At 40.6% G+C, this 14,736-nt stretch overlaps 2 protein-coding genes across 7 annotated transcripts in view; one reads left to right on the forward strand and one right to left on the reverse strand.

The window, feature by feature from the left end:
* HTR4 (5-hydroxytryptamine receptor 4) overlaps positions 1–2,415 on the forward strand; it is a 164,548-nt gene extending 162,133 nt beyond the window's left edge. The window contains exons 7-8 of one of the 2 annotated variants that reach the window (XR_014508774.1): positions 208–282; positions 2,214–2,415. The gene's annotated coding sequence lies outside the window, so the exon portion shown is untranslated. Of the gene's footprint in view, positions 1–207 lie in introns of both variants that reach the window. The other variant, XR_014508773.1, reaches the window with a different exon arrangement.
* A 141-nt stretch (positions 2,416–2,556) lies between these two features.
* Positions 2,557–14,736, reverse strand: part of FBXO38 (F-box protein 38) — a 35,179-nt gene continuing 22,999 nt past the window's right edge. For 4 of the 5 annotated variants that reach the window (XM_083430715.1, XM_083430717.1, XM_083430718.1 and 1 more), the window contains 7 exons: positions 10,874–10,974; positions 10,276–10,378; positions 8,610–8,776; positions 7,955–8,100; positions 5,557–5,660; positions 4,338–4,451; positions 2,557–3,212 (listed from right to left, as the gene is read on the reverse strand). In XM_083430715.1, coding sequence (XP_083286841.1) covers positions 3,034–3,212; positions 4,338–4,451; positions 5,557–5,660; positions 7,955–8,100; positions 8,610–8,776; positions 10,276–10,378; positions 10,874–10,974 — 914 coding nt within the window. In that variant the 3' untranslated portion in view covers positions 2,557–3,033. Of the gene's footprint in view, positions 3,213–4,337; positions 5,261–5,316; positions 5,661–7,954; positions 8,101–8,609; positions 8,777–10,275; positions 10,379–10,873; positions 10,975–14,736 lie in introns of all 5 variants that reach the window. The other variant, XR_014508756.1, reaches the window with a different exon arrangement.

Consider the following 14,736-nt stretch of genomic DNA (forward strand, 5'->3'; position numbering starts at 1 on the left):
TGAGCTGAGGAACCTGAGCATCAACATGGCTTCTTAAAATGTAAGTTCTCTCTCACTAACCTTTTTGAGTTCTTAAGTGTGTCAATAGGTATGTCAATAGGCATAATGTGGTAGACCTGGGAAGCATTGTATTTGAAGATATAAAAAGGCTCTTTCCGGGTAGAAGGACAGTACCTAATAAATCTGTATCTATTTATTGCTGTGCAGATAAACATGAAATTCCTGTGAAGATTGGAGAGACATCAGTCTAAACATAACTGTAAATGTGTACCAAGTGTTCAGGTAAGCATCTTTTTAGTCTCTCTCAGTTTGGTCAGTGTGTCCATCCACTGCAATCAGTGGTTAAGAGTGTAGATTTCTAGCCCTTAATTTTTGTCAGCTTGTTGTCAGTTCAGCCTATCAAAGCCGGATGTGAGAGCTACCACATCCCCGGAATCTTCCCTCTTTGGCAGAAATGTTAAGACTCTGAATTCTAAGTTAATTTTAGCCTTCAACCCAGAATTGAGAAACCATCAAGCAGTTGCACACCATATGTACCAAATGATTATCTGAATAGACCCATCCTCACCATGTCCTTTGCATGTTGTCTCATCAACACCCAGTGGGTCTGGAAAACTAATTGCTGTTGTATAGCCTCACAGTGTCTGGAACATATTTTGGCTTTAAGAGTTGATTTCCACTGAACTTGTAAATATAGGTTGATCTAGTTCTTTATTCCTCAACACAGTGTCAGCCCAACAGGCCTGTACAGTACAGGAAATCTGCTGGCTTTAGGAGTGACTCAACAAATTCCATCAGAAATGTGCAAAGTTGTTTCATATGTGCAGGTGCACAAATCTTGCAAACCGAGTGATTTAATCTGCCAGTAGATTTGTAGCAGAATATATGCAGCTTAAAGATCCTCAACAGTTAGGAACTAACAGAATTGATTCACTCTAATTGATTCACTCTCTCGTCTCATTCGAATTGATGGAACTCTTGATTCAAAGCTCCCGCACTAGTTGCGCCGGGGGAGGGGGGGGGGGAGTCCTCAGGTAAGTAGAGACCAAAAGTCAGTAGCTATTAAAGTTCTAAATCTTTAGAACTTGATGATTACTTTCAAAGCCTTAAACAGAACTGTCTTCACCTATATGTTCAGCTCTGTACTAGAGGACCCAATGAGATGCCCAGCAGGAAAATCTATTTGGGTGCTTGGTCCATGAAAGGGGGTCATCTTTGTGATGGCTCCTTTCTGATAGAATTCCATCCTGGGGAAAAGTTAGGCCGACACTCTCGATGATCTTCTTTAAATAAGCTTTGAAAATATCCTTTCATAATGGTTCCTGGAGTTCAAATTGGTATTGCAGGCAATGGGAGCTATTCTCCAAGGCCAATTTTATTGTTTAAATGTAATGAGGTTAATATTGTTGCATTAACTCTTTTAATTATTTAATTTTATGGACTGCATCCCACTTTGTCCCTCTATCCAGCTCTACTATTTCCCATTGGATGCAAACCCTCTTTCTATCTGCTGGTGTGATCTCCGCTGCTAGGAGCCAGTGCAAAGCCTTAAACTGGATGTCCTGAGGGAGTTGGGGCAATATGACTGCTGCCCGATTGTCCTGCCCCACACCTTCTGCTGTAGTTGCCATAAGAAGCAGGGCTGAAGGTGTGGCTCTGCAAGCCCTGTTAGGAAGTTGTAATTTGAGAATGAATGCTTCTCATTCTCAAAATTGCAGTGGGGTGAAGGTCTTCTAAATATGAATGCATGCACCAAGAAAATAAAATCCATGGAAGTGAGAGATTTTCAGGGTGCTGAATTCTGTGCTTCCAAATAACACACAACCTTGTACGGCCTTTCCTCTTGCATTTCATATCCATTCACTCAGAGACATTAATTAATGCACAAAACACAGCTTTCAGCAAAATGCAGGGAGATAAGCTCTCTAGAGATGCACGAAACAGAAGAAATAAGATTAGATTCCAGCCATTTGCTGAACAGGAAATGTGTTCATATCCAATTACTACTAAACGGCTGGATCTTTTACTTCAACCTTGATTATATAACCTTCCTGTGTCAATAAATAACTCCACATAACTGCCAATCTTATTTATGCAAATACCCAGAATGCTCGCATAATCTGGTATCTCAAGGCTACTGAGACAAAAGATGATGCACTGCTCTGTAATTTCCATCTTCAGGGTTTACGATATTCGGAGTTTTTTATTCACAGAATAGCATATCAACAATGGGATTGGAAGGTGAGTGCCCTCTCTTTTCTTGCCATTCTATACAATAAAAACCTAGCCAATATTTTTTTATCAAGTGTATTTGCATCTTTTTAGAAAGGCAGTGTATCCTGGAGGAGGAAACTGCAACAGAAACCATTTTTTAATGCATTGCTTTATCTTGCACTCTGGCCCACAAACTTTCTGAAATAAGATAAAGTTCTCAGTTTGTGTGTCTGCGTTTAATCTGACTGTTTTCTTTAGGTCATGCCCTGCCCACTTCTGTCACTCTTTAACTGGCTTAGCGCCGCTGATTTAGTTCCCAGTGAAAAATGCATGCGACTCAAAGACTGTTCAACAGATTTACTCAGAATGGATTCTTAAGGATACTCAAGAGGAAAAAAAGGCACAGATTAAAAGAATCCTGTGACTCCCAAACGTAGCATATGGAAAGTTGCCCATGGCAAACAAAAAATACTGCTATGAATAAAATGAGCTAAAAAAAATTCAAACTTTTCTCCCTTGCCATAATTAGTTGCCTTCATTAAAATGGAACTTTAAATTACATTTCTTAATATAAACATATGAAATAAAGTCAACTTCAGCAAGATTTTTTTTTCTACGTAGAGTCCTCAGTGTACAATGCAACTTCTCATTATACATTTGCTACAAACTCTGTCCCAGTAGGCATTGGGGCAACTGTGAAGCACACAAGTTCCAAGACCTCTCAGTGCACTAAGGTAAGTGGAAGGAATCCACTTGCTTTCTTTGCCGGCGACATCAGTCCAAAGGAAGGAAGGGCTAGTAGGCTGCAGCCTGATCCCGTCAGATGTAATCATCCTCTACGGGCTCCCCATTGACATCACAGTAATGGATGAAAATGGCCACCACCCTCTGGAAGACACCTTTCTTCATTTGACGGTGCTCAGAGATCTCTTCGCCTATGGTTTCCATGCAGATGTCAGCTGATAGCTGTCCTTTCCTTCGGGGAGCATAAATAGTAGCTAAAAATAGAGAGAAAGAAAAAGAAAATAGAAGCAAAAGGAATTAACCATGGAATTTATACTCGCTTTTAAATAGCAAGGAGTATTTTCTCAGCCATAAGCATCAAACATTCAAACTGAAGTGTAAGCAATACAAAGAAATGGGGGGGGGGGGGGAATATGTAGCTATTCCATTCAGCCTAATAGTGCACAGAGGTCACCATCTTTTTGGAGAAAACTGGAAAAAGCATTGTGGACACCAGAGCCTCTTCTGCTGGGTACAACAGAGTGCTTCTTTCGAGCCAAGTTTCGGTGGGGAAGGGGAGAGAGGGAACCTTGCTGCCATGAACACCATGCTGGTGACCCTGGTCCACAACATCGACTTTAACATAAACTTTCCCCTCATTTGAAGCAACTGCTGTCAACAGGGCATTTGTGACTGTCCTCTCTTTTCACCCAAGCACACTCTGCGACACTTTTTAACCTGCTTTCTCGCATGGCTGAGTTTCATTGTTTTAGTGTTGTTTGCCACAGAATTGGAGAACAATAAGAACTAGAAAGGACCTCGAGGTCGTCTAACCTCGTCAGTCCTCCTTGCATGTTTTCTGCCTAGCTGGAATGTGTCCTTGAGCTCTAATTGACTCTTGCTTGCATGGATGGAGCACAGGGAACAGTATGTATAAAACAAGTCTACTGTACAATGATAAGATTTACATTAACTATTCTGTCCACTTTGGCCCCACCCACCACTGGTATGTGGCCCATGGAAGGTTGCCTAGAAATATGGCCCTCCATATGAAAAAGGTTCCCCACCCTTGCCGTATATAACCTTACCTCAGCAGTTAGGAAATATCCTTCTAAATAAAATTGTCTTCACCTGATGCTGACAACTTGCCTTCCATACCTTAGTGCATTCCAGAGCCTGCCGTGAGCCCTAGCAGAATGTAACTGCTGACTTGCTGGAATACAGAGCAAAGCTTCACTCCCGAATCTGAATGAATAAGGAACTCAAGGCCTTCTCTCAGAAAGCCACTAATTTCAATGAAGCTTTACTGCATGTCAAAGGTGGGCACTGCTTTGGGTATGTTTTGAGCAGATGGGCAGCACAAATGTTCTACATCAGTAAAGATATTTGCATTCACTTACTTTTTTCATCATCCTCAAAGTCATATCTGGCATAGCCATTAGGCTCAGCTGTTCTGAGTGACCTCAACCAGGGGAAATCCGTTATCATAGAGTACGGGGCGCCATCCACAACACCTATGGCAAAGGCAATTGGAAAGAAGGTAAGGACATTTTCATGCTGTTTCGTCAGCTGTAATCCCCTCTGTTCAACCTACAACTGCCTTTAAGGCCAGCCTAGGGAACAAGGTGTGTGCATGTATTTGATCAGTGGTAAGATGTGTGCATTGAGGTGGACAGACTGAGTGCACCCACTGGGCCTGCCACCTCTGTACACACCTGACCATCACACATGAGATGATGTAGAAATTGGGGGGTATAACCTGCTCAAAAGGAATAGATTAAACAGGAAGGGAGGAAGAGGAGCATTATATGTAAAGGATGTGTCCACTTGTGAAGAAATCCATTGGAGCACGGAAGGCAGATTGAGAGTATATGGGATAAACATGGTAGGAGAGAGAGCAGTCACCTTACTGCTACAGACACCCAAGGACTTGGATGGTGCCTTCCTAGAGCAGATTACCAAACATTCAAAAAGGAGAGATACAATAGCCAAAATGGAAAATAAGCAGTAGCAATTATAAGCTTTAAAACAATTGCCTATCTGGTGTATTTTTTACTTCTTCATGCAACAAATACAATGCTATCCTAGTTTATGGGGTTTTCATGCCAAAGAGTGCACAGAATTTTTGCTGTTCTGCCAATTTAGGTACTTGATTCACAGCACTGACTGAGCTGATTGTGCATCCTACTTGAGTGTAATGCAGGTTTGGATAAAGTTACTCAATCCATCTTATGTAAAAGTCTGAGTGACAGGTGCATTGTTACATATCTTTAGGTACCAGGCAAAAGCATTCTTCTTCTTCAAGGCCTTTGGCTAATTTAACCTTTTAGGTACCAGGCAAAAGCATTCTTCTTCTTCAAGGCCTTTGGCTAATTTAACCTATGGCCTTTTAAGCTGCATCGGGGGATGTCATAGTTTTTGTTCATTATGATGTAATGCATTTTGTGTTTTTATATTGCAAACTGCCCTGTGATTCTTGCATGAAGGGTGGAATAGAAATTTAAAAATAATAAATAAATATAGTCATGGCATGGGAGACTTCAACTACCCTGATATCTGTTGGAACTCAAAGAAGTATTTTCTTGAGAAACAGAATATAAATGTCTCTATAATGCTCACCTTCTAGCGTGTACATGTCTCTCCCCCAGGGGTACTTTGTATATTTTTTCAGGTCATCTTCTGTTCGTGTGGCTTCAGGAAAGAACTCATATTTAATAAGTTCTCTAGAGGGGGAAAACAAGAACAGCAAATATGAGTAAGCATGAAATTCTATATGAGAAATATGGAATATCTGAAACATGGAATTCTGTCTGAGAAAGAGACGTTATAATTCAGTTTTGTTTTTAACCACTTGGCTGGTCACCATAGATGACCAGGAATTTCAGTCGGGGGAGGGTACCAAAAAAGAGATTAACTCCGCCTCTGGCAGCCCACTGCATTTCTATGCTGTGTGTGGAGGAGGGTACTTTGCATCCTCCCCACCTGTAAATCTGGGATCTATTAGGCCCAAGGAACCACTGAATTCTGAGAGCCCCACAGCAGTAAAAATCAAGCAAGACAGATGACAGCAGTGGAAAAGTCTAGGCTCAGTGTAACTTGTTTGGAAGTCTAACTGGCTGTTGACATCAAAGAGACTTATTTTGTTGATGCAGAGAGTGACTCCCCAATTGTTATTTGTTGGTAACAGGGACACTTTGGTAAGAGGCGGAAAAACGTCTGTGACATGGCGAATAACGAATTCTTTACAACCTTGGAGATGGTGGAATGTGCTTACAAAGGCATAAGAAGATGAAGAGACATTGGTGACACTTTACAGCAGAAGAACTGTGGGGCACCCATAAAAGACTGAATAATCTACAAATCCACTTGCTGACTCCGTACCCAAAATTACATAAATGATGAAGAAAGTTGACCCAATCTCTATTCAGACTGACTTCCAGAATGCCTTACATTTCACCCCATTTCATTTATTTGTTTTTATTTCCTAGCTTTATTCCCTGCTTCCTGTCTTGCCTCCTTTTTGCTGTTCCAGTTCACAAAAAGGATATTTTATTCACCCTCTCCTCCCCTGTACCCACAGCACTGCATTGTTGGTTATGGACTTTACTCTGCAACACGGAGTTTTTCAATGCTCAGGAAACTTAGAAGGGTTTTGAAAAAACAAATACATCAATCTGAGCTGCAAGGAGTTATAGGCTTAGGATGCCTTTCAAATTGCTCTGATTGCTTTGTCAATGCCGTTATTATGCTGGTTCATATTAAGTTCCTATCTCTGATTCTCATACTGCCTGAATTCATGTTTTGTTATTTCTGTACTGCAGACCTGCAATGTTAATTCTCTACTGTTCCCGTGTTGAACATTTTGGATCAATAAACCATTTAATTTGCTTCTGCTACAATCTTGAGCCTCTGGTCCTTCTCGCTAGTTACACTTTACTCACTGGGGTGCAAGCGGGAACACAGATTAATACTGCCCTGTGGAGAAACCAAGCAGGATGCTGGTGGAAGCACTTCATCTCCCTCCGGCCCCAGAAAGTGACGCTCCCTCCTGAATATCCCAGCACAGAAAGCAAGAGAGCTGGTAGCAGAGGACAGAGCGTGCCTTCCTTCTGCTGCCAGTATTCTGTATTTCTTTGCTAGACACTCAGCAGACAAACCTCCTGCACACCTAGAAAAAAAATATAGTAAGCCAGTGGCAAACGCAAAAGCCATTCTCTAACTCCTCTGCTTGGTTCCTACACTAGATGAGCAGGACACCCCCACCACATGTCCAGCATAGAAACACAGGGAGACGGCGGAGAAGGGACAAAGCAGTATGTGCTTTGCCTTTAGCATGCTTGGTTTTTATGTGTTGGGTATGCAGTAGGTGAAGCTCTTTTCTGTGTGATGGAGATAGAACCCAAATAGGCTTGTGGAGGAGGGAGGAATCACTCATTTCTAGCCTTCATAGCCTTCAGAATGTTTCCCATGCCTGCTTTTCACCCACAAGAGAGGCAGACAAAGGAGCGATAGAATGTTCTGTACATCCAAATGCAGCCCCTCCTAAGAGTAAAAAACAGGCTAGTACCTGGGGTGTGGGGGGTGTGGAGTAGCTTACAAGGCTGTGATAATATAATGAGGACAACAGTTATTGGACTTGAACCTACTCTCATTCCACTGGCTCATAAGGAAGACCCCTTATAGCTATGAGGATTAGACAGAATAAAACTTAAGATGAATCACTGCATTCACACAAGAAAAATACAATGAATACGCCGATGTTTCAAACTACCACCAGCTTTTAAACGATTCCCAAAAAGGAATGATGTCTACATCACACTAAGCTGGGGAGGGGAACCTGCAGTTCTTGCTTGAATAAAACTCCCATAAATCTCTGGCTGTTGGTTATGTTGGCTGTGGCTGATGGAAGCTGGAATCCAACAACATCCTTGGGGTGGTGGTGGGAGAGAAGCATAGGACCTTTCTGACTCACAGATATATATTTATCCATTACAGTTCTATTCAGAGAGAGACTTACTGATTAATGTTTGCTATTGTGTCCATCCAGCTTCGAATGCGCACTTTGTTACGAACATTTGGAGGGTTACTAAATTCATGAATTACACAGATGTGGTATGGGTAGGGACCACTAAATATCTTCTGTTCTAGAGTCAGTGTGTCAACCTGTGGGAAAAAAGGTACAACATGGAATATAACCAAAATAAAAGAACAAAGTACAGTGACATAATCTACAAGCTGTGTCCTATCATCACCCCTAGTTTCCTGATAAAATATGCCATACTTCTCTTTTGAGAAAGCTGCAAGGAACAAAAAAGCATGCATATGATGAAGAGATTCTGTACATGTTTTCCAACGAAGCTCTGCCAACACTTACAAAAAGCACACTTACCAGGGCACCTGATTTTCATTTATCCCCAAAACTTCTGCACCTTATCCCATTCGGTTCTGAAGTTCTCAGGAGCAGCTTTATTTGGGTGCCATTGGAAGCTTATCAGAGTAGTGAGGATTAAGAAAAACCTGATGCAGAATTGTTTTCTGATAATGCAGCACCACTGCATACAACCCACTTAGACATGCAAATTTCTCATTTAAAAAAAGGGGGGGGGGGATGGACAAGACTCAGATGTTGAGGAATACAAACAGTTTTGAGTAAATGAAATCCATCTGACTACCTGCTGCATTGGACGAAGGTAAATGATCCGGTTTCTCTCTGGTGGTATCCGCAGTATCTGATCCAGTACCTGATCCATATTTAATTTCTTGCACTGAGCATAGTCAAATCGATTGACAATCGGTGCGTTCTCTACCTTCAAGTGCTTAAGTACACGGCATCTGGTGGCTACATATTCCAGGACAAGAAAATTGTGAAGACCATAAGATAATGTATGTAGGTATTTAGGTTTAGGGTATGGCCTATGGCCACAGACAACCTACCACCTTACAAATGTTGGAAAGGCTGTGTTGTCTTATTGCCAATTTGTATGCATTTAGGAACAATAAAATCTTAATTTGCATTTATTTGCTCTCCTAGGGTAAAATTAGGAAATGAAAACTAAAAGCATAAAAAGTGAGAAGTATGACTATGTCTATGCCTTATGTCTTCACTGCTGTCTTATCTTTTTCACCTCCCTGTTCTATCATTATGCAGAAAAATTCTGATAGCCCAGAAAAAAGGAAAAGAAAGAACACCCTTTAGCCCATTAAGTTGGGAAATGAAGCTGCCAGGAATCTAGAAGCACTGACAACTCCTCCTATCCCAAAATTATAACCCTATCTGGAATGTGAAAGCTTAACAGCAGTCATTACTTAAGCATTTATTTTCTTTTTTAAAAATTACATTCATTAAAAATATCAGAGACGATTACAACAATCATACACAAAACCATACACTAAAAACCCTATCAAAAAGTAAAAATCAGAAATCAGCTCACTATTGTGGAAAGATGTATTCTTAATTGCCTGCATAAGCCTGGTGGAATAGAAAGGTTTTCAGCAGGCATTTATAAGTTGGCACAGAAGGCACCTGCTGAATCTCTGCTGGCAGAGGATGCCACAATACCAGGCCAATGACACTACAGGCAGAGTTTCTTCTTGTTGTCAAATGAGCGTCACCAAATGGGGGAATGATCAACAAGGCTCCTGCTGATGATTTCAGTGACTGAGCTAAGATATAATGGTTCAGGTGATCCATGAGGTAGCTTTGACCAGAGTTGCCCCGGGCTTTGTAAATTAATACAAGGACCTTAAGCCTGGCTCTGTAGCAGATGGGCAGCAGGTGCAACTGTTTTAACAATGATGTCATATATTGTTGGCCAGATGCTCCCTTGCTGCATTCAGCACCAGTTGGAGCTTCCAAACCTGGTCCGAGAGCAACCCCACATCGCAAGTGTTACAGTAACCCGACTTCATGATTACCAACACGTGGGTTACAGCATGGAGTATAGCTGGTGAAATGGATAGGGTTGTATCCAACTATCTCCTCTTGGTTTGTGAAAGGCTCTTTGCTCCAGGGGAGGGATGTGGTTGTTGCACTTTCCCCTTTCTCCCACTGCATTACCACCCATGCTATTTGAGAGTTCCCCAACCCACTGGATCAGACTTTTCCCCTCAAGGGAGAGCAGAAGGAAGGAAACAAACAATGAAAATATCTCTTCCATTCATAGAAGCCTCTGCTAGATTGAAGAGCCTTCTGTGAGCAGAGGGACACAATGGCTAGGATCCATTATGTTCAGAAAATTAAACAAGGAAACCCTGTGGTGCATCTGGAGATGTCCCAAGTCTGATGAAAATGCATACAAGTTTCCCAGGCATCAACAATTACAATTAAAGTATACATACCGTGAATAAACATCATTTTAGGGCAGTCTTTCAGCACCAGATCTGTTATGCCACAATTTGTCAAAGTGATCCCAACAAGGTTTTTGGATTTCAGTGTAAGAACCTGGAGAAATTAATTTTCAAAATTAAAGACCACTACATGAACCACACACACACAGACAAACAAAACATTTACCAATGGTGGTGAAATCGGGGCAACTAGCATCTTCTGCAGAGTGTGAGCAACATCATAACATAACGATGTGGAAATATTTGACGGGACTCAAGCAGGATGGTTAAAGGGATCGACTGACATACCATTCTACTAGAGGAACTTCTTTCTCCTTGCCTAGCACCAAAGATACTCAGACTACAAGCCAGATATGCACTGCACACAAAGAACTTACAGTAAATTCTGTTGAAACCGAAGAATTTGCTTGCTATCCCCTTAAGACAGAATGTGATTTTTCAGTTTGACAGTGCCCTTTTTAAAAAATACAGTCAATTGCGGAGTAGACCTTGAACCAAAACATTTTCTGCAGCATTTAGGGGCATTCATCCATCTAGGCTGTCAGCAAGATGGCACAGGTTTCCAGCTTGGGGCTCAAAAAGGCCTTACCTGGATATGGTCATCCTCAATCACAGGATCGCTGGTGCTTGTGGACTTGTCGGCCGTCCGTTTTCGCTTCACTGAATGCCTGGGCTTTGGTTTGGTCGCTTCTGGGAACAAAAACAAATGAATAAAAGATTGGACATTTCTTATTTGTGAGCAGCTGTAACAAGAATTGCAGAGTCATTGTGAATGGTTTCTTAGATTAATGAGGGTCTTGGAAGTAGCTGGCCTGCAGTGTTTAGTAACTGTTGTTATTTTCAGTTTATACTGAATACATTTTGCTACACTTATATATTATAGTGTGTGTGTGTGTGTGTATACACATACACACACACACAAACAAAATCCAAATAAGCATATGTTCAACTATCTAAGTTTGATAAAGAGGTCCTGGAGCACCCAAAAACTTGCACAGTACTTCATGTCATTTGGGCTGAACTAATGAACGCCTTGCCCTCATGTAGATTTTGGAATTGCTCTAGGACTGTAACCTGAAGCATATTTACCAGAAAAAAGCCTTACTGGGCTCAGTGGAACTTACACCAAAGTGAAACATGGTGAGGTTCAGGTGGTGGTAGGACTTACAACAGCGCAAAGAAATAGTGTTAAACCCTTAAGGTTGGGTTGAGATCTGCCCCTCTGGGAACAAAGGCTCATTTTAAAGGATCCCCCAAGTATCCAGAACAGTTTCTGGGGGGCAAGGAATAAGAGCCCTCAGAACAAAGATGCCTCCCACCCTACTGCCAGTGGAAGCATCTTGCTAAATGAATTCCACTTATCTAAACTCTAGCTCCAGCCTCTAGCTTTGAATCATCTACCTATATAAGTCTGAAACTACTTCTACCACTGCAGGAAAATACAAAGCCTTAGTAGTCCAGCGGATTACAAAAATAAAATATTTGTCTAAATAGTGGTTTAGAAGAAGACATGAAAAGACTTAGTTCCTCGTGGTATTTTTTTCAGATATTGTTGAAAGGTTATAAAAAACCATTAAAACAAAATATAAACAACCAATGTGGTTGGATGGTGTGAAAGGTGCACAGCTGAGAAGGGAAAGTTCGGTATTGGGACCTATGCGCTCTTTCTGTTTAGATTCGCGTCCAATGCATATTTACCCTGGGTCTGCACACCTGCAGGGAAGTGACATTTACAAGAGCTCTGCTCACTGAAGCAGACAAGAGAAGGGGACATGCGGAATAAATATCATCTCCCTGCCTGCATACAGCAAGGAAGAAGAAAAAGGGTTTGAGAACTGCAGTGCTTGGAGAAGTCATTGTACTTTTAGCACCCCAGGAGGGGGGGGGGGGGGAGATGGACTACGCTACTTAAAAATAACAACCACAGAAACACAGTCCATTGAAGAAATAATTAATTTAGGATTCCTAATTTCCTTAGAATTACAATACATCCTTCCTTTGGGTAATAAGGAAGCACATAGGAAATATACTTGGGCACTAATTTTGCTGAGTAACTTTTGATAAGTGTGTCTTCAATAGGAAAACTTGGGCATGGGACACAGCTGATGATATGTTGTGCATCATGTCTCCCTTTTTCCTCTTTTATTGTACAACAGGATATTTTAATGCCACCACCGTCACAGATGTGTCTGTGGAGGGGATATATTGATTGAAAATGTATTGTAACTTTTGAATAAATGTTTATTTATTTTAAAAAGTCTATTTCTCAGTTCGCCTTTGGCTCAGCCTTGTTGAAGTCTGCAGGGCCCCTGCAGAACAAGGTCAGTAGGCACCACACTCAGATGGCCGCCAGAAAATGTCAGTAAAAAAAGCACAGTGGTTACAGATACACACCATTCAAAAACAAGTCTTATAATTGGGATATTACATGAAACAAGTTCAATAGGTGAAAAAGAAAAAGAGTTGCTTAGAGGAATACAGCCACTTTTATCTAGATTTTATACAGCTTTGAATGATAAGGGTTGTTTTACTTAATATGTGATGGAGAAGAAAAAAACAACATTTTGATGGATTCTGTCCAAAGAGATCTCAAAAAGGCAACTAGATTGTTTTAGCGAATATTTAATTCACTAAAATACAGCCATCAGCAACCTCAGTTTTTACAGTCTTCATTTGCTAAATATTTCTTTTTTCTCTCTCCAAATAATCTTTATTAGTTTTCCAGTTACATACTCCACATACACATAATGTGTTGCATTTTACATTTATACTTACTCCTAAGCACTGACTTCCTTCCTTCCTTCTGGTTTTTTTTATATCACATATAATTTTATCACATTATTTTCATCCATTTTGTACATTGTTATTCATTTTCCATATTTGTCCATAGTATATCCATAAACAAATAAATTCTCCTGTTTATACAATTCTTGTTGTCTGTCTGTATTCATTTACAACTACTGTTAGTTGTATTAATCTCCTTATACATTTTGCTTATTATTTTCATTATCCATCACTTTTCTTAATCTTTCCCGTTATGAGGTTTATTTCCAATTCTACTGGTTTCACTATTTCATCTTATCTTTCCTATATACGGCATAATTTTTTCCCATTCTTTTTGAAATGTTTCCTTTCCCTGTTGTCTAATTTTCCCTGTTATATGCAGGGAATAAGCAGAAATAGCCATTTGCTAAATATTTCAATAAATGTTAAATTAAAAGAAGTGCAGAATAATATCAAAGCATGAATTTCCTTTGCATTTCTTTTTTTTTAAAAAAAAAACAACCCACCTAAATACAGCACCCTCCAGATGTTGGGGGACTCTCACCTCCCCCCATCAACCACAATCATCAAAGCTAATGGGAGCTGGGGCCCAACAACATTTGGAGGGAACAATGTTGGCTCTCTCAGAATTACAGACAAGATGTAAGAAGTTATTTTGATTTGCGAAACCTCTAGCTTAGGTTGCAATAAAATTAATAGACCTTAACCATTAAATAACAAACAATCACTAAATAGTCACTAAACCAAGTGAGGTTTAGTGACTATTGTTTTTCAGTTTTAATAACCAATATTTTTCTTCAGGTTACCATCACCCTTTTCCTCCCACCATATAAAACAGCAGTGATCCTTTCAACACTCCGAGAAAAGGAGCAAATCTCAATATTTCAGGTATCGATGCTGAACAAAATTAATTATTTTAACTACTATAATTCAAAGTACTTAAAGCAAAGAATACGAAACTGATAATTTCTGAAATATGTGTGTGTGTGTGTGTGTGTGTGTGTGTGTTCTTGGTATAAGCTTTCGTGTGCAAATTCTTCCCACTCCCCCAAAGTAATTTTACTCTTGGAAAACAAACCAAAGACCTGCGAAAGCAAGACGTGCCTCACCAAATAAGCACTTGAATTTTGGAGGGTAAAATGAAGGGAAGCCTTAGACTATGGAGGCAGAATGAACATGAGTACACATGTGCTTACGCTGTTACTTTCAAACAAAACATGCAGTAGGATTGCCATATTACATGTTGTCAACAACAACGGGAAACTCCACCCATCAATCATTCAAAGTGGGTAGACAAAATGCATTACAGGATAATTAATTCACATTAGGAAACGTGCACTATCGCTTAAAGGTACACATATGTAGTTGCATGTTGGTATGGCAGAATGTGCCCCAAAGGTCAACAGAATGTTAACTTGGGATGAATGTAGGCCCTATTGCTGCAGTGAGCAGAAGCAGAAATGCAACATGATCTTCCTAACTGCTTTGCACACACATGAACATCAATATGACCAGGGCCAACAAGTTACAATTTGAGGCCACTTGGACACCCTAAGGGGCAGCATCTTGCTCCCAAACGTAAGCTGCATCTCTGAAAAGTAGCATGAGATCTGGCACAAACCAAAGCTGGTGATGGGTAGTGGAAGTGTGTTAGCTTTCCCTGCCTTT

Source organism: Podarcis tiliguerta (assembly GCF_965153285.1).
Source record: "Podarcis tiliguerta genome assembly, chromosome: 2".
Taxonomy (NCBI): domain Eukaryota; kingdom Metazoa; phylum Chordata; class Lepidosauria; order Squamata; family Lacertidae; genus Podarcis; species Podarcis tiliguerta.